The 24,946-nt window shown below is 33.2% G+C and overlaps 1 protein-coding gene and 1 long non-coding RNA gene across 2 annotated transcripts; both read right to left on the bottom strand.

The window, feature by feature from the left end:
• Positions 1-205: 205 nt before the first annotated feature.
• Positions 206-17,104, bottom strand: LOC143084833 (uncharacterized). The gene is made up of 8 exons (XM_076260892.1): positions 17,025-17,104; positions 16,413-16,474; positions 13,596-13,701; positions 11,614-11,672; positions 11,054-11,227; positions 3,321-8,605; positions 1,374-1,493; positions 206-367 (listed from the first exon to the last, which is right to left on the bottom strand). Exons 1-6 carry the CDS (start codon positions 17,102-17,104, stop codon positions 7,734-7,736), a joined length of 1,353 nt encoding a protein of 450 aa, XP_076117007.1. The 3' UTR covers positions 206-367; positions 1,374-1,493; positions 3,321-7,733.
• Positions 17,105-17,287: 183 nt separating this feature from the next.
• Positions 17,288-24,631, bottom strand: LOC143084832 (uncharacterized). Its single transcript, XR_012981180.1, has 2 exons — positions 21,326-24,631; positions 17,288-17,600 (listed from the first exon to the last, which is right to left on the bottom strand). It is a non-coding gene; the product is annotated as an uncharacterized LOC143084832 (long non-coding RNA).
• Between the last annotated feature and the right edge of the window lie 315 nt (positions 24,632-24,946).

Genomic DNA, 24,946 nt, shown 5'->3' with positions numbered 1-24,946 from the left:
TATTGAAGTTTGGATTCGCCATAAGAACCGTAAACCAACTTCTTGTGCACTATTCGTCTTATACAAATACACCGCTTAACATTAATCCTACTGCCCCCGAGTTGGAATATTCAACACGTTGCTTTATGTAACTGTATAAAGAATGGGAAACATTTAGTGCAATAAAGTTGATTTATATTGTTAAAAAAAAGGGAAATAGATGAACAGATAATATATAGGTTCTTTAATTTTTAGCCCAATAAGTCAGTTGACGAAGAGATGTGGTCATGTGGTAGTGAGCATGCGCAAGTTCCCAAATCGCATCTATAGACTGTGTTTGGAAAATAGCAGGCGTGTGCGCACTCTTCGTCTTCCATGGTATAACATGCTAGAATATAAGATAGTGATTAATCACATTTAATAGGGTTTGAATTCATTTGTTCATTTTATCATTTGTTATGGATCCTCAATGCTCTTTACCTTAGCCGTATTTGGCACAACGTTTTGGAATTTTGGATCCTCAATGCTCTTCAACTTTGTACTTGTTTGGCTTTATAAATATTTTGATACGAGCGTCACTGATGAGTCTTATGTAGACGAAACGCGCGTCTGGCGTACTAAATTATAATCCTGGTACCTTTGATAACTATTATATCAAGAAAAACAAATACAGTTCAATTGGTTATCACATGATCTTACCTTCGATATTTAACATGTATAACTTGAAAGGTCTTACAGAATATGTAGCAAATTGTACGCTGTTATTGTATGAAGCCATTTTATTGAGTATAAATAAATCATTTAATCTTCATACGAGGAATGCAACGGGCGATTAATGCCTACACTCTTTGACTTTAGAATGGGTTTGTGTGTCCTGTAGAATTTTATTTTGGAAGTTTTTACTACAGTCCAATTCTAAGTATGTTAACGTTTGCTTAGTATGAATTCGGTGGTTCTGTTCTTCCGTTGTTTTACACTTATAATTGATGTGTTCATGTAGAAATTTACCGTTTGAAGGTCGGTTGACTTCAAAAGAGATAATGTCGGCTTTCAAATTGTTAACTTTCTTAAACTTTGTAGATATATTCAAGAAGTTTTGAACTTGAAACCATCACATACCATCACTTTTTGGATAACAAAGATGCATTCTTTTATAATGAATAAGGTGTATTCTTTGGGATACTTAAACTGTATTCTCAGTCTGAATTTATCACAGAAAATTTAATGATGGTAATAATTTGATCTCAAATTGTATACGTAAATAAGGACAACAGTAGTATACCGCTGTTCAAAACTCGTTAATCTATGGACAAAAAACAAAAACGTAAAGCGGTATGTAACAATCACAAGCTAGTACGTGAAGTTTGAAGTGGATAGCATATAAATAAACTTACTTTTCCCTGGTAACCAACACTGACAAACATTATAGTTGGCATTGCATTGTAGTATCTCATAGTGATGGCATCTTGTATGTTTACATTCTGACTTGAAAAGACGACAATATTCACCACTCACTACAAAGACAAACATAAGCGTGGACATTACATTGTAATATGTCATAATGATGGAATCTTGTCTCTTTACATTCTGATTTAAAAAAAACGACAATATGCACCGCTTACTACAAATGTACAAAGACAAACATTAGCGTTGACATTACATTGTATTATGTCATTATGATGGAATATTGACTCTTTACATTCTGACTTGAAATACATGCTTATGTTCTGTCAACAAGCAACACGAAGTAAAAGTTGAACATTTTTTCTGTCGTGTTTCTAATTGTATTTAGGATTTATGTGCTTTCGAAGATTTAAAGGTTGTTGGACACCTCATCGGTGTTTTATATGACTGATGGTACGTGGTAAGAATGCTGTGGCTGGTTTTTCTACCTAATCATATACGAGTTTATTCTTATGATACCGATGTCTTTTTTATTATTTTTTGTTATTCGTGCCAACATTTCGTTTTTTGTCTAAAAAGTATATGATAGCTTTATTACGAGAACAAGTTTGTTTAATATTATTTTTTATTTGTTTTGTAACGTGTGGTTGATTAGTTTTTAGAAGACAAGTCCGCATTCCTATAATTATATCCGTTTTATTATTTCGAATTTTCAAGGAAGCGCTTTGGAAGCAAAAATGTGTAAAGCATGTAGTGTTACATCACTTCCTGTTTAACACAATGCCATCAATAGTTATACACAAATTGTTTAGAACTCATAGTTTATAACACTCCAAGGCTTACTTTTCTATTACGGTTTATCACATAGACGGCTTTTTCATACAATGTACATGGTTGAAGGTTGTAAGATTGCATCGAATTTATTTTAACTTCGCTTTGGTGGATAGTTGTCTCATTGACAATCATACGGTTTATTACTACATCTCCTGAAGAATCTAGTCATTATATTCCGCTGACCAACGACTATTTCATTAACCTCGCAATTAGGAGAGATCGATTACGTGGTGGGACTGAACTATTCGGGATGCATTTTTTATATAGTTTTTCCGTTCTCGAACGAAACGCCACATTAGTAAACAAAATAACTGGGATCCTGTAGACATGTAAATTTTTTGTTTTGCTTTCTTTCTTTTTTGCATTTGTTGTACTTAAATGATTAAAATTACCAAGATATATATGGCGTGTGGCGGTGCCCCTACTTACAGGAGGCTGAGACAGGAGGCTTAGACACCGAAGAAGAAACCGATCGCCATCTGTCGTCTAAATGAGCGTTAGCATAATACACATCGACATTTCACACATTGACATTTAACGAATCGACATTTAACGAATCGACATATTACAAGTTACAATACATCAATATATAAATTGACAATTTACCAATAAAGAATTTTGAAATCACATAGATACAAGTTACAAATTGACAATTTATGAATTTAGAATTTTTATATAACATGTATAACAAAGATACTAATTTCAAATTGACAATAAGTTACAAATTGACAATTTACCAATTTACAATTTACATATTGACAACTTACACATTGACAATTTACACCTTGCCAATTTACACATTGACAATTTACACAATGACAATTTACGCATTAAGAAAAGAAATTTGACCGCGTTGGCTTTCCATACGGTTTTGATTTGTAAACCAGATTTGTTTTCTCTCAATTGATTTATGACTTTTGAACAGTGGTAGAAGCCAAAACAATGTCGGGTTTAAATTGACATTTCAGCTTCCAGTCTGTTTATAAAAAAAATTGCGGTTTTAAAACGTTCGTTGAAACACACCGTTTGTAGAATTATCCAAAAAAATAGGACGAAGACAACGAATTCCTTATTTCATTCTATTATTAGAAAGTAATACTTACCAACAATCACAATAAGAAAAGACAAGAATACTTTATACATTTGTATGCGTGTGAAATCACAGCCGGTTTAAATGTAAGAATAAGTCTACAAGCTGATTGTATCTGTTTTATCTTATGTCATGACCCCTGATCAAAATGTTGATTATGTGTAGGCTATGAGAATATAAATAAAACCTACATTTTTAATAAATATCAGATGTTTAAAACAAACACGTTGTGATCCTAAAGAGTCAACTTCAGTATCCATGTGTTTAAACGGATGAAAATGAATGAATAGCAAAAAGTTAAATAACTAAAAGACCGAATTTCAGGAAAAAATTAAAAGGTAAAGTTCCTATTAAAATGGAAAAATAAAAAATAGCTGTCATATTCTTAATTTTTTTTGTAATATCTAGAAAATGAATTAAAAGCAAATGTAAATAATCAGGCTATTGTTTCAAAAGTTCTCTTTTAACAAAAGTATAATGATCAAGTATTTTGTATATTTGTATGAATAACTGATTAAAGTCTAGTGATCAACATTGATGTAAAGAACCGCAACTTCAGTCAATCGCAAAAGTTAAATCTAATTGCAAATGGATTTTGTTAATCAGCTTGTTGACCTAAAACGTAACTCTAATAACAAAAATATTTATGTAGATAATCAGTAATGAGATTTACAATTAACTATATAACAGACTAAAACATGTATAATTACTCAATCTAAGTTACAAAACTTCATGTTTTACAAGCTCCGTAAAGGCGGTAAAACGATTTTTACATGTTCATATCAGTATATAAACTTGCAATTTTATGTTTTTGTTTTTGTTTGTGTTTTTTTATATAAACATTATATACAAGTTATGTGATAAAGACGTTTTGTTATTGTCTCTTTCGATACAAATGTTTCTTGAAGAGCATGTAAATCATGAACACTAAACGCAAATATCGAAGATAGTCAAACCTATAATGCATAGTCTTTAGTTTTCTATGTTATATATTGTGAACTATTATTTGTCTGTTTTAACCATGGCGTTGTTAGTTTTTTCGATGTATGAGCTTGAATTTCGGTCTGATATCTTTCGGCCCTTTCTATAAAGGGTTTTTAAAGCATAAAACTGTTTGGACTGAAAAGGTCCAAACAGTTCACAAAAAAAAATTGAAAACAACACGTTTAATAATTTCGTCCGAAGCGCTTTTCTGGATTTACCTTCATCAGGAACGCTCAAAGCCAAACATTTGAAATCCGAAGATGTATAAGTATCGAAACCGTTGAAGAGCTATATGTCAAAAATACCTAAAATAAATAGTTAAATTCATCTAAAGCCAATTTGCAAAAGGTCATCTAGGGTCAACTTTGCTTTTGAATTTAAGTGATTTAGAACTATACTGTAGCACAATTAGGGTAAAGATAACAAAAATTGTATAAAACAAAAATCACTTAAATGAATGGTTTTGATGAGAAAATGTCAATATGTATATATGAGACCGATTGGTCAATTGTTTTGTATCTTTGCTGTTGGTGACTAGTATATATGTAACACTCAGAAACGTGTCCTTCCCCCCCAAACGTGTCCAATTTCCCAAAACGTGTCCACAAAACGTCACTGAACTACTAAACATGTCTAAATGTAAAAGAGCGCGACAGCGTGTCATTTGTATAAACGCCCAAACGTGTCCATATCAAGCTTATTTTTTTAATGGAACTATCATTCGTGTCCATATCATAAATACGTAGATTATTTGGTTATTGTTTTTCATTAAAAACGTATATTCATTTTTTAATTTCATTTAAAAATAGAAATAAATTACTTTAGGCAGTATAACCCTTGTAATAGTCGGAGCTTCTGTTCGGCTATGTTGGATAAAAATGTCAGCAGCCATGTTCAGTTAAATTGTAGTTATTAAATCAGATACATCGTGTAGATGAATGACTCATTCTCTGCGCATAAAAACCTTTGTATATAGCATTTCACTCTTTCATTTCATCAGTTGTAATTTGGAAGGCAACATTTATTTTTAAATTTCCGCAACTTTTCTTTAAAACGTCCTCTATTACATAACGGAGATTGGAGAAATTTCTTACTGAAGTCATAAAAATCGGTCTTTACTCGCTCTAAAATTTTAAGATGAAAATTCCATCCGAATTACCGGTAAGATAATAGAACCTGAAATATTTGGGATTTTATTGAGTGATGCTCGAAACCTAAAATATATTTAAAAAAATGATTACCAGTTTATGATTTAAAGAGCTTTTAAAATACCAGAACTGTTGAAAAAAGGAAAGTTAATTCTGGTAAAAGTCCGCCGTGCAATATTCGGATTAAGATAAAAGGCATCATTGGAGTTTATTAGTACAAAATATTTCACTTAGTAAACAATTAATTCAACTGTACTAAAGTTATTTGTCTGTTCGCTCTTAATGAACATGAAATACTTGCAACTGGAAAATGATCACCTCAGTGAAAAGTTTATTAATATGTTACAGATTAAATTCACAAATGTGATAATTGTTAACAACCGACATTAAACAAACTAATGATACTTTAAATCAACTGTGTCCCCCATCATAGAAACGTTATTGGTGTCATTTAGGACATTTGTGTATTAGCGCTAAAAGACGTGAGAAGTTTTGGCGTTTAACAGTGGACACGTTTTGGCGAATAACCTTAATCGGACACGTTTGGGGGTTATAAAATCGGACACGTTTGGGCAAAATTAAATATTACGAACACGTGTTGGGGGAATAGACACGTTTGAGGGAATCGGACACGTTTCGGGGGAAGGACACGTTTGGGGGTGTTACATATATACTAGAAATTTAAAAACAACATATAATATGGAAACAAACATTTGCTACTAGAACTAATTAAATGAAGCATCTGTGGTTGCAACTAGTAACACTTGTTTACGACATTGACGTCACTTACAAAGCTTCTGGAAAACATCAAATCTTAATATTGTATTCGAACAATTTGAACGAAAATGAACATTCTCAATTTTAAATAAAGACCTGCAACACAGTATAGTTCTGTGACTTTTCTGTCAGAAGGAAAAGGAAAGTGCAAGGGAGAACAGTCTCTCATTTCTCGGTTTTAGTACACAGCGAATTTCAAGAAGAATTTAGGATTTTATATTTCTGTATACTTGTTCTTCTGAAGCCTTGTAATCAAAGAAATAACTTTCTGAACAAATCGAATATAAAAAATGTGAAATACAAAACAAAACAAAACGTAATTGTACTTTATAGTTATGAGACATCATTTAATAAAGCAAAGTTGAGTGTAATTGACGTAGTTTATTTTTTTTTTTGCTAAATGGCATTTCATCAATATTTTATCATAAATCATCGTATGTTCCGAAATAGGTGTTTCATATTATCCGCATCAGTGTACTTTTGTTATTTTTTTTTTGCCACTTGAACTAAAATTTGTATTCACTAACTAAGGAACGGTGTGAACTTCGATTAAGGAAAAACGTTTACTGCTTGTATAAATATACACCAATTAAGGCGTTTTTCTTATGCGTTTATGTTCGTTAAACGCATCTTAGGATTTTGCGGCCTGCATTTATATATCATGTTCCATTGTTTTATTTCTGCACATGGCCGACAGTTACTTTTATGTGTTTACATCACTTTCTTATAGATAAACTATTGGAATAGAAAAATTACAAAATACGAGAAAAAGTTGGAATGCAAAATATAATATATAAAAGCAAAAAATAGTTTTTTGTATTTTAATAAAAATTATCAAGGGTAACTGCTAAAAAGCTGAAAATGATGTATATGATTATTGAAGTAAGAAGGCACGAACTTTCACCATTTTCAAAGTTACAATTGGCAACACACGTAGTGGTTTTGAATTCATTTTTCCTCGATAGATTAGTATCAAAAGGAATAAAGTTATAGTTAAATAATCGTATTCAAAATATCATCAATAAATCAAAAACAGGTAAAATTTTAGGGATCAATAATTTAGGCAAAAATCTCTATCAATAAGTGGACACCATATGTTTGACCCCAGATAAAATTATATGTAAAAGTTTAACAATGATTGGTTATGCAGATAATCTATGTTCCTTTACAAATTTATAATAAAAATACAAAACTCCAGGATAAATTACAAAAGGGGACGTTCATAAATACTGACAAAACCAGACGTTATAAACCAATTAAGCGAGTGAATAACAACTGTTATATTTTTGATCTGATTATCTTGTTTTATGCAAGCCAACTGCCTGCTCCCTTCCTAAACCAAATGATAAGTTATCCAAAGATGATTGAATGTTGCTTAAACTTTTACGATTGTGATTTTGTAATATCAACTTTTATCTTATTCCAACAAAATCCCTTTGATTACAAAATTCGGCTTCATCGCAATGTTTTTTCATTTGCTTTGAATTGATTTGGGAATGTTTATGTTTATTTGGATCTTATTCCATGTGCACATAACTCAAATCGTTTTCACTTTGGAACTTTTGTACTGAATCATCAGTTATCTTATCTAAACTTTTCGAAACTGTATCTGATGCTTTACTTTTGATCGATTTGTACTCATACGTCTCAGTTTCCGATTTCAGATCTTGATTCAGAGGGAAAAACTCAACACCCATTTCGTTGGTACACGCATTTGACACCGTGGAATCTGATTTGTCTGAACACTCGAGGACAGATTTATACTCATGTAAATCATTGTCAGGAACCATTGGTTGATATGGATTCAAATAACCGGACTCTAACGTTTGTTTATCTGACCCTGATGAGCCGGGATCATCAATTTTATGAGTAGATGAATATTCATGAATATCTGCTGAATGAATAATTGGTTGATACGGATTAAGATAGCTAGATCTTTCCCCTATCACGTCTGACTTTGATGAAGTAGATTCGTGATCACTTATTGGTGGATTATTTGACGCTGATGATTCTGATTTGCTGTCATCTGAAGTATTAATATGTGCATCTTCATCAGCAGGTTGATACGGCGTAAGATAGTTGTTGCTATCAGGCTGAACATAACTGCCATTAGAATCGGTAACTGATCCATTGTTTTCCTTAAGGTTTACCATGTTATCTATCATATTTGATTCATTGATCTCTTCATATAGTCCCTCCATGTCCTCAAGAGGAACTTCTCGTTGTGGGTTGTCTGTTATATCAATCCTTCGTCCAATGCCCGTGTTGTGCCTCTTAACACTTCCATAAATCCGTTTATATCGATGTTTGCATACACTGCACATTAGTATAAAAAATACAAATGCACCGCCACCGATTGAATAAATAATTATTTCTCTGTTATTCAAACCTGCAAATATAAAGCAGTTAACAAATAAAATCGTTAATTTCATAATTATTGATTTGCGGTGCAAATGTGGAAACATTCAATTTAGAAAACTCTTTGACAAAATCAACATTAGGTATAGACATACTGATCTTAATCAGAAAACGTTCATGAAACAATCCGAATAAAGGTAGAATCTCATTTTCAACAAAAAAATATCCATGCCAAATATACAAATGTTTATTTTAGTTTATATCACATATTTGTGAATGACAGAGTATTGTAAATATGATAAACAGCGGACTCAAAAGAACTATTGGTAAAATAAGTCAGATACTGATATAATTTCCATAGTGGTCTTTTTAAATCACCTTTTAAAATGTAGAAAATTACTAAAAAAGAAGATACGACTTCCTTGAATAGTAAAGACAAGTAATAAGAAAAAGACATCGTTTATCAAAACCACAGATGTCTGGAGGTAAAGGTGGTGGTCTATATCATAAAGTTATTCCATGTTGTGTGCTACGTCGTTGATGGTCAAGTCAGAAATATGACCGTTGTTTTTCATTCGTTTGATGTGTTTGCTTTTGCTATTTGATCAGGGATTCTCAATTTTGAATTTTCATTGGAGTTTGGTATTTTTGTGACCTTTCTATTTGTTGCAAAATTAAATAATATATTACATTTTGACCTCATTGAGATATTTATGTTTTAGAATGTCCTGTACCAAGTCAAGACTATGGCCATTGTTATATTATAGTTCGTTTCTGTGTGTGTTACATTTTAACGTTGCATCGTTTGTTTTCTCTTATTTTTGAGTGTAAATTCACATTGCGATAAGACGTGTCACGGTACTTGTCTATCCCAAATTCATGTATTTGGTTTTGATGTTATATTTGTTATTCTCGTGGGATTTTGTCTGATGCTTGGTCGTTTCTGTAAGACAGTTTTACAAGTCATGTTCATGCCGTTACATTGACTTCTAAACCGATGATATCCCCGGTGACAAGCTGTCCATCAACAGTATTAACCCATGTTATTTTATTGTATGTTGGCATTTAGATTTCATTAATTTGGGTTGCCAACTCATTAACTCAATATTAGATTTTAAATTAACTGATATCATTCAAGAAATGATCATGATACGAATTTGTTTTTAGATCATTATTGTACACCCAGTATCTGTTGACATTTTAATATCCACTTTTGGTACACGTTTCATCCGTTTTCTAGTTTATCGTATAACTAGTGTTTAGCCCCTCGCTGCTGACATGAAATATAAGATACCTGGTTATGTTTTGTAAAATTCTTCATGCAATCTAAATTTTACAATTTTTTAACTTAGACACACGTATGGTGCTACAAGAGGTTAACAATCATACATTAACAAGTACATATACAATGATACATTTGCAAGCAAGACAATAATCATTTGTAATCATTAGTTTCGTCTTCCGTAATAATAAGTAATAGTAGGTCAGTTCTGAACCGTATAACGTATGTATAGCAAATGGGAAGTTATATATAAAGCATGTAAAAGACATTAACTGTTGACGTCACCATTGTTATTAAACGTGAAGTCATAAATCCCATGTAGATCCATTAGGGGTCACCACATAACGGGCTAAACCAATCGTAACGTTTGATTTATCCAAGGTGCAATACTATTAGTTACACAGTGTGCTAGTTAACTTACGCGATATATATGCGATCAGTAACTTCATATGAGGTGAGAGCGAAGCTCAAGCACCATATTTATTTCCTGATCCCATGTGTAGCGTATTAGTTCCCTAACACACTGTGTAACACATTTATGTAACGTGCTATCTTAATACGTATCATTAAGATTGGTAGCCTTTTAAAGTGATCAAGTCTTCCGCATAATGAACCTACTTCCATTATCATGTACAATCACAATTGCCAACAATAACAACTAGCTTTTAATGTGCTATCTGCATTTATCTCAATCGCTCTTCATCTCTTGTCTGGACAAAACGTTTCAGAGTGTTATTTAACGCTGTGGGTTTTTTTTAAAGGGACGAAGCACAATGATTAACCGTGTATCGAAACAAACCACGCCTACTTACAATTTACTAGTATGCAATATACACAATTTCCACGCAGTTGCTAAGGCTAAGGCTATTTCCCTATACGTGATATATATTCTATAGTATTCAATAACAATAAAAAATCATTAGTTTTCTAGTTCATTGATAACTATAAATAAATGAAGCTAAATCAAGAAAAATGTATCAGACTCACTTAGATTTCATCTTTGCCGATGTAATTACTAACCCGTATCTGTAGATACAATAAGTCTAGTGTAGGAGGACTGTGACATTAATGGATTTATGAGATAGTTAGGTCTACTGAAATGTGCATGTAATCGAGGAGGAGATACCTTCATCATTCGGTTTGAGAGATTTGTGTGAGTACTAAGATCACCACATGGTTTGTGCATATTGTTCTTACCAAGATCGTTCGCTTCAGGCTTAGGGGTAGTGCTTTGTAATCTTCTGGTACTGGTGATAGACGTTGACTGGTTTTGGCTGATGGTATATACTGTTATAATAGTAGATAATTGTGTCGTAAGCCAGTTGTCATTGTATTCTCTAGTAGAAGTCGCATTTGTGAGTGGTGTAGATTCTGTAATGACATTGATCCATTTACTAATCGGTTACAACTTAACATTTAAACCAAACAACAGCAATAAATGATGTTTTCTGATTATAGTATTTCCTTATTTACTTATCATATATAAAGTGCATACCATAGTAAATGTAGAAATTATATATTTTAAATACCATATATTCTAAATACGGTCATTCTAATTCAGATTATGATTCTTTTATGCAAGTATTGCCTTTCTTCCAATCAAATAATAAATTATCAAACATTCTAAACAAGCTTTTCAATGTACAATAAATACAGGAATGAAAGCAAAGTGATAAAATGGCAAACTATAGCAATTATAGAATTAACAATATAACATATGACGTGGAAAAACGTTATTCACCATCACAGTTATTTACCTGTTTTCTCTACTGTCCAGTTTTGTTCACTATTGATGCATCCTTTAATGTGATTACATCTACCAACATAGAATTTAATTTATTTAATTTATTTTCTATATATCAGTTTTGCAGAATTTATTGGGATGTTTACAAAGTATTATGATTCTATATAACAAATAAATGACACAGCAAACGATTTCACTTCGGCAGCAACAAGTTGTACATACTATAAACTCGTGTATGAATTACACATTTTTGGATATTGAATATGAATTAGAAGCCTAAATATTCCCCTGGTTCATCCATTTTTCTTGGAACTTTTAATTCCAGTCAGAGAGAACGTTACAGTACTTTGAAGTGTTTTAAGCGAGAACGACATGCATTAGGCAGACCCAACGCATTTAAGATCAATTCATATACCTTTATACATATTGTTATGTATATACAACTCGTCTAAACATCAACCCAACAATGTTAGATCTGTAAATTTGCTTTCAAAAATTTTTTGTTCTTCCCTCACCGGTATTCGAGCCCATGCTTCTGAGATATCGTGACACCAAATCGCCTGCACTATAGCTGTCCCGCTAGACCACGCGACCACCTGGGCTTCACAAAAATTAAGCTTTCGGTGGCCGTGTGTTACCTTTCCTCGTCAGTTTAAATCTAGCTTCGTACTACCGTACATGATATATAAGGCATGGAGATGATCATGTACGGTAGTACGACGCTAGATTAAAACTGACGAGGAAAGGTAACACACGGCCACCGAAAGCTTTATTTTTGTGAAGCCCAGGTGGTCGTGTGGTCTAGCGGGACGACGACAGTGCAGGCGATTTGGTGTCACGATATCTCAGAAGCATGGGTTCGAATCCCGGTGAGGGAAGAACAAAAAATTTGCGAAAGAAAATTCACCGATCTAACATTGTTGGGTTGATGTTTAGACGAGTTGTATATACATAATATACACAGCCATGTATCACCATCATTGCTGGTGATCCGATGGATAAATCTGTTGTAGAGTTGTCACTGACTCAGACGTACATATTGTTATGTATATACATTGGCGTCTTCCTTATTCATATCAAATCGTCGGATCAATTGCATACTCTTCTAAATTTTATCGTTTGAAACAAAAAAATGTTTCGATAGTATTAAAGTGTACTAAGTTCAAGAATTTGAGTTAAGGAAGAAGGGAAGATATTGTCACCTTTTGTTGATACTTACAACAAGTTTTGTGGCTTGAAACATGTTTACATTCCCTTAAATGTAAAACAACCCATTTTGATGTATTGAAAAGTACTCAATTATAAGGCCAGTACTACAATATCATTCGAAAGAAGAAATATTGACACTTTATTCTTGTCAACAAAAGTTTTTGTATAACCGTAGACTTAATTTAATTTTTTTTTATTGCGACGTACAAAAAGAATTAAATGATAATGCCGGTAGAGGATATTCAATAAATAGAGTAAAAACTGGCCCCAGATAGACCCATTTAAGCTTGTAATTCAGTGGTTGTCGTTTGTTTATGTGTTACATATTTGTTTTTCGTTCATTTTTTCATATACATAAGGCCGTTAGTTTTCTCGTTTTAATTGTTTATATTGTCATCTCGGGGCCTATTATAGCTGACTATGCGGTCATTGTTGAAGGTCGTACGGTGACCTAGAGTTGTCTCATTTGGCAATCATACCACATCTTCTTTTTTTTTTACTTAACGCTTATTCTTTAGTTTTATATTCTGTATCATGTGTACCATTGTTTGTCTGTTTGTCTTTTTCATTTTTAGCCATGGCGTTGTCAGTTTATTTTGAAATTCGATTTATGAGTTTGACTGTCCCTCTGGTATCGTTCGTTCCTGTTTCAAACTCCTTGAATCACACCCACCCCCTACACACTCCCTTAAAACACGAATACAAGAGAAATTACTATTTAAAAAATTAAGTCTATTTTGTAATAAAACAATAATTGTTAAAGTGATTAATTACTAATCAATATACTTAAGTATGTTACAGTCACACTTATTGAGACATTCTTTTCCGAAGAATCCTCTTGGGCAAGGTCTGCAAGGACTGCCATCAAGCGATTCAAAACCATTCGCACATTCTGTTAAAACTCAATAGGATTAATTTGTTACTCCATAGTCTTCCATTAGTATAAATAAAAAGATATGATTATGATACAATGTAGACTAATCATGCTACAATATAAAGTAAAGATATAAGCATGGATATTACACAAGAGATGTAACTCATAAGACTATTCAGGTTGTTAAAAACATTTATCTTACCTCCTATACATTTCTAGGAATATGATTGGTTAAAAGCGACCTCGTGGAGACCGTGTATATTCAATATTAGGTTAGTAGGGAGGCGGGGCTTATTTCAATATTAGGTTAGTAGTGAATTTGCGACTTAGGCACTGTTTGATTATTTCAAATATTGAAAGTTCTTTTTAATATTGTTATATCAAGGTTGTTTATTATAAATATCTATCGTTTACATTAGTTTTTTAAGTGCATATCAATTAAAGTAGGTTCTTAAAATTGAACACCTGAACACTTTAATACAGAAATAAGGAGATGTGTTATGAAAGCAAATAAGACAACTTGAGTCTAAATTCAACACATAAAGATAGTCGATAAGATAAATTCGTTACATAGTGTGCTAGTGACCTAATATGATATATACAGGGTAAGTAAATTCCATATGGGGTTCGAGCTTCGCTCTCACCCCATATGGAATTTACTGACCCTGTATATATCATATTAGGTCACTAACACACTATGTAAATAATAATATTCTCCTGAAAGCAATAAATTAATTCGAGAATGTACACTCTTAATATTTACAAACAACTAAATGTTCTGTTGAGGAAAATATTTTGAACAAGTTATACACGCACATTATACCTGTGAATTTATAATGCCATATGAACGCATTATTCAGTTGAAAGATAGCTTAGGTCGATATTCTATTTTTAAACAAATACTCCTGTTGGTTTATTTGCAAGGTATACTTTTTATTACATACTTCTAGAACAAATCAATTTCTCGATTCATTTTATAATACTCACGGTACTACAATCCGTCGATACCTATAGTTTGGCATTGCATAAAGCCATGTCTGTCTCTGACTGTCATGACGTATTTACACTAAGTCATTTGATGTTTGGTGTGTACGAATTGATATTTTAGTCTTAGATACATATTTTTTTTAAAATTCTATTTGGTTTGAACAAGCGGTCAGTAACTGCGAATACTCTCATATCTAAGTGTCTTTTCGTTCAATCTGTGTTTTTGTTAGAGATAATTATTTTTGTATCCATCTGATGATTAAGCCTTATTCAACTGATTTTATAGTTACTTCTTATGTTGCTACACTATTGTCCGAGGTAAGGGGAAGGATTGAGCGGCCAAACACATGTTAAACCCCCGCCACGTTCTTTCTGCGCCTGTCCCAAGTTAGGATCATGTAGCCTGTAGTGGTGGTCGATGATTCTTGTCGGTCATATTTGTTTTTTTTCGTAAATTGTTTTGTTATACATGCATGTACATCAGGCCATTTATTTTCTCATTTGAATATTTTTTATGTCGGGTCCTAATTTCCGACCATTCGGTAACAGAATTACTAATTGTTGAAGGCCATACGGTATAATATCGTATATCCACTTCATAGGCATAGTTAGATCGCAGATACTCAAGGATACTCAAGGAAGGGTTAATACATCCTGGGTCAAGAGGACGGGATTGACGTTACGACATTTGGAGCATATCCGCTATCGACTGTAATACGGATATTCCATAACATAATCCAAGCAGAAATCCTCTCAAGAAATAATGATAGGATATACAAGCCCTGGAATATCGGATATACTTGGACTGTACATAATGCAACACAAAACATGAATTCAGATTTTACATCGTGATTATTAATATGTTTAGAGTCCAATAACAATAATCGAGTTCTGATCAGGCTTAACAATAATCGATTCTCAAATCAAAAGGAGCAGTTGATGTCAAAATTAGAATAGCCAATGATAGATATACAGTGACAAGGACATATATGGTTAAGCTTGCTTTAAAACCAGGTACAATCCACCATTTTCGACACACGAAAATGCCTGTATCAAGCCAGAAATATAACAGTTGTTATCCATTCGTTTGATATGTTCAAGCTTTTGATTTTGCCAATTGGTTAGGGACTTTGTTTATTTACCTTTCCTCGGAGTTCAGTATTTTTGGGATTTTACTTTATTCGTACCTCGACAAAGATACCAAGCTTATAAATAAGGACGTCACATGCGTCTATAAAAAAAACTTATCAATGCGCTCAAATAAAAAGTTCAAAGGCAAGGTAAGGATGAAGGTTGCTACTAATCTTTTCTAATTAATGTATTATTTTTTGGTTTATCTAAGATGTGTTTTTAAATATATAGACCCTTTTTTTTCGACGAGCAGGTGGTTTGTACAGTTGGTGTAATTAAATAAAGTTTAGCTCCCGTTACGTAAACAATGTAAACCTTCATAAGTCATTGTTGTTTTTTTGTCGATGCATTGCTGTTAAATCGAACTATACTCAACCCATGTTAGTTATACCTAGTATATACATATACGAAATACAGTTTCTCGAATACATTTAACTTGATAAAAAAAATGTATAAGTCTTTTTGTAGACGAAACGCGCGTCTGGCGTACTCACTTATAACCCTGGTACCTTTGATAACTATCGTCAATAACAAAATTATGGTATTGCAATATAAGGGAAAAAGGGGGAACAAATTAAAAGAAAAACAATTATTATTAGTCCTAAACCTACCAATGCACGTGCCATTAACATCCTCGTGATTGTTGCAACAAAACCATGTTTCTTTTCCTAAACTGAAATGAAAAATGGGATGTTTTATTTCAAACAAACCCTGTCAGTGATCATTATGTGATTCATTGTAATCATAGAACCATATTGCTTCACATCTTCACATCTCCAACCAGTGCATTGAGTACCATTAATTTTATCACGTCAAACTTGATCATGCAATAAGGGATACAACATATACAGTTAAGTCTGCTTTGTATCTTGACTAACATCTAGAAATTGACAATGGTGGTTTCGTTAAAAACAAACATTTACGACAGAAGAGACGATTTCAGCTTCCCAATTGTGAACTTTCCATTTCTGTGTAGCAACATACCAAGACCTCCATCCAGCATAATAGTGACTGGAAAGGGTAAACAACCATAAGAAAATGCAAAAGACACCTGGAAACAGCGCCAGCTCATTTGATGTTGCAGTTTATAAAAACTAACGCTGATTTGGATAGTTATGTCCAGAGGACATTTATAAATGTTTGTATGATAACTTATTTCATAAGAAATTGATGTGATCATTTTTTTTATCTTCATTAATTGCTCTTATATAATCATAATTTACCTGTCATATTCGGAACATTTTCCATTTAGTGAAGATTCAATTTCATTTATTATCAACATAAGACTAATGAATTTAATCATGGCAACTATGTTTTATTACACATTTTGATAGTATTTGAGGTTTAATGTCAGCCTAATCAGGAAACATATCATAGCAATAAAGTGTTTTAGGAAGTTTACGTTATTGAATATTGTCACAGACGGACGGATGGAGAAGTCTTTCAGTGCTATTTTACAATATTGACCAAAGAATCAACGATTAGAATAAATAAATTATTTAATAAACAAACAAAAAAAATAAACAATTAAGAAGAAAAATACATCAAATTATTATAAATATTAAAGTCCAAATAAATAGTCCAGCAGCTTCAGTAGTTTGTATTGTATATCCAGATTACTTCCCTTTATATCGTTATGACGGTTATGGTATTGTTATGACAGTTATGGTATCGTGCACGACAGTTCCACTAAAATATGTAGATATGTTGTTTGATGAATTATCATGTATGATTGCGTTCAATCTGTATGACCACTCCTTAACACCGCAGCATTGTATTACTCTGGTGCAGGCTGGAATCTGGTAATAATATAATTGTACAAACTCTTTAGTACGATTATCAATTTAGATATGCTTTTTTACTTGCACGTTCATGCAACATAAACATGAACTCTATAATCTCACGTTCATAAAATGAACATATATATTCTATTAATTTACATAGATAAATACGCACATACATTTTATATGTAGCAAAATGTGTCATACTGTAATAAATATCATAACCTTGCATGATAGTTTCACGTACATAAGGAAATTCGGAACCTTGTACACATAAATATCACGTACATTCAATATGTACCCGTAATTAACAATTTTGTTCTTGTTCACTAGTAAAACCGCAAATATCTGAATATAAAACATGGTTTTCATATCTTTAAATCGTTTACAAAACATTATAAATTGAACAATTTACATAATGGAAAATTATCTGCAGAAGTCTGAAAGTTTCGGAAATTTGATAAACAAAGTAACATACAGAAAAGTATATATAAATATATGTAAGAATAAAACACTTACCTCGGAATTGATGCACTATATACAGTAGAACCATTGTAGGTTAAATTTAGCTAACAAATATGAAATGCTCTAACGAGTGTGGCATCCTTCCACACGAAAATCCCAAGCAGAAATGAAATGACAACGTGTCCAAAGAAATCATCTGACCACTGTTTAAAAATAGCCAAACTTGTCCGAAGAACTCGATTGACCACTATTTAAAAATAGTCAACAGGTGTGTAAATAGGCCAAGCCTAATCAGTGTGCGTTTAAACACAGGTGAACCAAACTTAGGCCAAACGTACATATATACATCAAAGCGTATGTTAAAACTATGTATAAAATAAACCGTGAACAATAGGCGTCCTGCGCAAAGACTGCAAATGCAATTCTCTGATCATGACGACAATTTCACAATCGTTATCTATATACAAGCTCGACTAAATAAATATGTGAATTACTCTATAAAATACATCTGGATCGTGACATCACCTCCCCAATTTAAGAAAGTATTCTTACTTTCATTTATATCCACGATCCTATATACGACTCAAAAAATCTGCTCCAACGTTGTCCTTTCCTTTGATGGCAACAATCCTGAACCTATACGGCTGTAACAAGAGTGACCATCTCATCAATCGTGCATTTGCAATTTTAGACTTTTGCAAATATATCAAAGGTTGATGGTCGGTCTCTAATATAAACTGTTTACCATATAAATACCTTTGAAATTTGCTGATTGCCCATACAATGGCTAGGCATTCTTTCTCGATAGTGGAGTAATTTCGTTCACTAGCTTTCAGTTTTTTACTAGCGTACGATACAGGCAATCTAATATTATCTTCATCCTGTAGCAGTATAGCGCCTACTCCGTTATCAGAAGCATCAGTTTGAAGGATAAATACCCGAGAAAAGTTCGGCAACTTTAAAACAGGAGCTTTTACTAATGCATTCTTCAAACTCGAAAATGCTCTTTCATGATTAGCTTCCCAACGTACCTGATTTGGTTGTCCCTTTTTCGTCAGATCAGTAAGCGGACTAGCTATATCTGAGAAATTGGGAACAAACTTTCTGTAAAATTCAGCCATGCCAATGAAACTTCTAACTTGTTTCTTGGTTGTAGGCCTATGAGCATTTTTGATTACCTCAATTTTATCTGGATTTGGTGAAAGGCGATCTGTTCCAACAATGTGACCTAAAACTTCAAGACTGCTATACGCTATATAACACTTTGAGGGTCTTGCTGACAAATTAGCAGATGCCAACCTCTCAAATACACTCTCCAAAACCTCCATATGGTGATTGAAAGAACGTGTGTACACTATAATATCGTCAACAAAGTTATCAACGTTTTTCAACCCTTCTAAAACTTTTCTCATACAACGTACAAAAGTAGCACCACTATTGACTAAGCCAAATGGCAGAACCTTGAATTGGAACAATCCTCTAGGTGTTTGAAATGCTGTTTTGGGTTTTGCAGCATCCACAAGACTAATTTGCCAATATCCCTTGGTTAAATCAATTTTAGATATAAACTGATAACCAGACAACTTTGAAAACATCTCTTCTATATTACCCATCGTTTCTGCGTCGAAAATTGTAATACTATTTAAACCTCTAAAATCTATACAAAACCGATTACTCTGATCTTTCTTCTTCACAATCACAAATGGACTTGAATAAGGACTATCTGATCGCTCAATGATATCCATTTCTAACATCTTATCGACTTCCTTATTTACCGTGTCTAGCATAGCATATGGTATGGGATAAGGTTTAAATCGAACAGGATCATCAGAAGTCAACTTGATATCGTGCTGTAGTACATTTGTCCTACCTGGAATATCTGTTAACACGTGTGAGAACTTATCTAGTAAACACTGTACCTTAACTGTTTCATTTGCTTTTAAAGCTTCGTTGATATGAACATCTCGTAATGTCTCCTTAGCAACTGCAACGGGCGTTTCGATTAACTCACTTTCGTAATTGTCTACATCGTCTGTATCTTCATTTTCGAGATCTATAACTGATACTGTAGCAACAAAACTTACCTTGTGATCTGGTGCACTAACGCACACGTTAGTTTGCTCACGTTCAACATACAGTTTCAACATGTTGACATGAAACATTTTAAGTTTACCTCTCATATCAATTCTGTAATCAAGATCACTTATCTTTTCTACTATAGAGAATGGTCCTTTCCAATGCATCAGCAACTTATTTGCTTTAGTAGGTAGTAGCACCAATACTTTTTGACCTACCTTAATCTTTCTTGAACGTGACTTTCTGTTATATATACGTGACTGTTTACGTGAAGCTTTCTCCAAGTTTTGTTTAACCAATTCACAAGTCGACTCCAATCTTTCTCGTAAATTGATAACATACTCGTATGTGGACCTCACTTCAGGATCAGTAATTTCTCTAGTCCACAATTCTTTAAGAATTGTCATTGGACCTCTGACTGGCCAACCATATACCAATTCAAATGGGGAAAATAAAACACTCTCCTGAGGTACTTCTCTGTAGGCAAATAATGCTGGTCCTAAATACTTATCCCAATCTCGCGGACGCTCTGCACATAGTCGCTTCAACATCAGCTTCATCGTACCGTTAAACCTTTCAACGAGTCCGTTACACATAGGATGATACGGTGTGGTAGTAAGCTGCCGAAGTGAAATCAGTCTACTTACCTCAGACATTAAATTGGAAGTAAATTGTGCGCCCATATCTGTCAACATCTCTCTTGGAAAACCTACCCGACAAAATATATCAATCAATGCTTCCGCTACCCTTTCTGTCTCGATAGATGGTAACGCTACTCCTTCTGGATACCTTGTAGCGTAATCAACAAGTGTTAGTATATACCGATTTCCTTTATCAGTCACTGGTACTAAAGGTCCAACTATATCTACAGCTACTCTGCGAAAAGGTACATCTATGATAGGGGTTTTACCCAAAGGAGCTCTAACTTGCTTACCTTTTGGTACAGTGCGTTGGCAAATATCACAGGACTGGCAATACCGCTTAACATCGGATTCAACTCCTGGCCAGTAAAACTCTGATAATACACGATAAACTGTACGTCGTGTGGCCATATGTCCCGCCATCAATGACTCGTGTGCTAATTTCATGACATCGCTTCTATAAACTTCAGGAACGACCAACTGACGGAATAACTTACCATTTTCTACTTTTGGCGACATAAATTCTCTATACATAAGTTTCTTCTTCAATATGTAATTTACCTTTGTACCATTGGTCTTCTCAAAGTTTCTGCCTTCAGCTACATACTGTCTTAGCTTCGACAAACTTGCATCAGACTGCTGTTCATACTCAATGTCCTCTAGACTAACATCTTTAATACTTCCTGGAACTTTTAATTTCGGATATGGATTATCTCTCTTCTTCGCTTGCTGTCGAGTTACTACACTTACCGTCGGAGATATATCGGGATCATAAGGCTCCCTAGCACCATCTATGTTTCCTATAATAACATCATATAATGGTTGTTCCATACACCATGCTTTTACTTCACCTTGATAATAAGGACTGTCTATAGTAATTATAGCTATAGGTACTTTAACACTCGATCCATCAGCTAATACACATGTCTGATAATCGTCTAGAAAACAATCTATACTTACAAGACTTTTCTTTATAACAACTCCATTACATCCTGTATCGCGAAGTACTGTCACAACACGGTTACCTAACTTACCTTTAGCTACAGGCATTTTGATTGGTTTCTTTTCACACTGTTCAGGTATTGTAAGATTACTTACCTGTGTAGTAATAATGCTATCAGTAAGAGTAATAACATTCCCGCAAATAGGAGTTTCCTTTCCCCGTGAACCACTATTTTGTACATTACCAACCTTGTTTTTCAATAATGGACAGTTCGATATCAAGTGATCTGATTTGTTGCACTTAAAGCACTTTCTATCAAACCTGTTTCCACCGCCATAACCTCCTGTATGTCTATTTCTATCTCTGTCACTTTGCTTTGGCGGTTCTTGGTTCCGTGCATTGTTGGGTTTTTGAGACGGCTGTGACTTACCTTTTTGAGTCTGATTTGTAAGTGAAACTATATTTACTCGCCTTGCCTCCTTAAATTGATCAGCATACCGAGTCATATCATCTATGGACTTCGGTACTCTCTCTTTCAGAAATAACATTACCTCGTTATTACATATGTGTAAAAACTGATCTCTTAACATAAGATCATAAAGTCCATCAAACGTCTTCACAACATTAGACATATCAATCCACCTACTAAAATAACTACCCAAACGAACAGAAAACTGTTGAAACGTTTCACCAAACTCTGGACGACAAGATCTAAACTTCTGCTTAAAGCCATCTTCAGTCATGTTATACCTCTTCAACAAACATGTCTTAAGAGCATCATAATCTAATGCTTGATCTGAGGGCATCAAAGCGTACACATTTAATGCATTACCTTTAAGAAGTGCACTCAAATGAGTGGCCCATATTGATTTGTCCCATTTTTGCGATATAGCATACCTTTCATAACGACGCAAATATGCATCCATATCATCAGTACCTTCCTCAAAAGGAGGTAGTTTAGGTACCTTTGAGGGGTTAACATTACCTTTTTCTTCCCTGTGTTTTTCCGTTTCAAATAAACGAGTATTATCTAGCCTTTTCAATTCCAACTCGTGTTCTAATCTTACCTTTTCAACTTCCCATTCTTCTTTTTCTCTTTCTCTTTCAAAACGTCTATCATCGCGTTGTTTCGCCTGTTGTGACTCAATGAACCTAATTAAATCTTCATTGGCTAACCCCAATGACTCACCATACTGTCTTAACTCTTTAAGACCCTCCATGATTATTTCCTGCTAATATGACTTGCTATGTAACAATAAACTAGACCAAGGACAATGCTAAATATATCACATATATATATCTCGTAACACTACGCTTTAGTATCACAGTTGACCATAGCCTGGTCCACAAGTGTCAATCACAACACAAAATAAACAATCGCCTTAGTCTAAATTTACTCTAAATAACAATACCTACATTAAATCTACTGTTTGTACTTGCAGCGTGCAACAACCCCGAGGTAATGTAGTGTAGAAATTTTACAAATTCTGAGGTTCCAAACTATCAGGTTTCTGTCGACATTACAGTTTCTGAAAAATACAATAGTAAGCTTTACTACACGTTATGAATGTATATTCAATGTATATAAAAAAAAAATAACAATTCTTCTATAGAAAATATAAATTTAACTTCAAAATGTATAAGAAAAAAAACACTTCAGATTTATCCCACTTCTGACACCAATTGGCACGGACGGACGGATGGAGAAGTCTTTCAGTGCTATTTTACAATATTGACCAAAGAATCAACGATTAGAATAAATAAATTATTTAATAAACAAACAAAAAAAATAAACAATTAAGAAGAAAAATACATCAAATTATTATAAATATTAAAGTCCAAATAAATAGTCCAGCAGCTTCAGTAGTTTGTATTGTATATCCAGATTACTTCCCTTTATATCGTTATGACGGTTATGGTATTGTTATGACAGTTATGGTATCGTGCACGACAGTTCCACTAAAATATGTAGATATGTTGTTTGATGAATTATCATGTATGATTGCGTTCAATCTGTATGACCACTCCTTAACACCGCAGCATTGTATTACTCTGGTGCAGGCTGGAATCTGGTAATAATATAATTGTACAAACTCTTTAGTACGATTATCAATTTAGATATGCTTTTTTACTTGCACGTTCATGCAACATAAACATGAACTCTATAATCTCACGTTCATAAAATGAACATATATATTCTATTAATTTACATAGATAAATACGCACATACATTTTATATGTAGCAAAATGTGTCATACTGTAATAAATATCATAACCTTGCATGATAGTTTCACGTACATAAGGAAATTCGGAACCTTGTACACATAAATATCACGTACATTCAATATGTACCCGTAATTAACAATTTTGTTCTTGTTCACTAGTAAAACCGCAAATATCTGAATATAAAACATGGTTTTCATATCTTTAAATCGTTTACAAAACATTATAAATTGAACAATTTACATAATGGAAAATTATCTGCAGAAGTCTGAAAGTTTCGGAAATTTGATAAACAAAGTAACATACAGAAAAGTATATATAAATATATGTAAGAATAAAACACTTACCTCGGAATTGATGCACTATATACAGTAGAACCATTGTAGGTTAAATTTAGCTAACAAATATGAAATGCTCTAACGAGTGTGGCATCCTTCCACACGAAAATCCCAAGCAGAAATGAAATGACAACGTGTCCAAAGAAATCATCTGACCACTGTTTAAAAATAGCCAAACTTGTCCGAAGAACTCGATTGACCACTATTTAAAAATAGTCAACAGGTGTGTAAATAGGCCAAGCCTAATCAGTGTGCGTTTAAACACAGGTGAACCAAACTTAGGCCAAACGTACATATATACATCAAAGCGTATGTTAAAACTATGTATAAAATAAACCGTGAACAATAGGCGTCCTGCGCAAAGACTGCAAATGCAATTCTCTGATCATGACGACAATTTCACAATCGTTATCTATATACAAGCTCGACTAAATAAATATGTGAATTACTCTATAAAATACATCTGGATCGTGACAAATATATGTTTGCTGTTCTTTCCGGTTGAAAAATTGATTTTTTAATAAATTCATTAAATTTAATACAGAGTCATTTAATAGAAATATAAATATTATTTCAGAGATATAAATTATAGACAAACTGGTATACCCTATCGTATAACGTTTGTCACATGTGCCACATTTGAAACAGGTTAGACTTATCTTTCTGGAGCACCTGAGA

This window comes from Mytilus galloprovincialis, chromosome 8 (assembly GCF_965363235.1).
Source record: "Mytilus galloprovincialis chromosome 8, xbMytGall1.hap1.1, whole genome shotgun sequence".
NCBI lineage: Eukaryota > Metazoa > Mollusca > Bivalvia > Mytilida > Mytilidae > Mytilus > Mytilus galloprovincialis.
Note: the sequence above shows the minus strand (reverse complement) of the source record. Positions and strands in the feature narration are given on the sequence as shown.

Excerpts from the sequence above, each read along its gene's own strand:
- LOC143084833 (XM_076260892.1), bottom strand. The coding sequence starts at position 17,104 with ATGATTAAATTCATTAGTCTTATGTTGATAATAAATGAAATTGAATCT. Across the intron at positions 11,228-11,613 it reads CTGGACAGTAGAGAAAACAG|AATCTACACCACTCACAAAT; the intron begins GTAAATAACTGT and ends ATGTCATTACAG. Across the intron at positions 8,606-11,053 it reads GCCTGAAGCGAACGATCTTG|GTTTGAATAACAGAGAAATA; the intron begins GTAAGAACAATA and ends TTATATTTGCAG.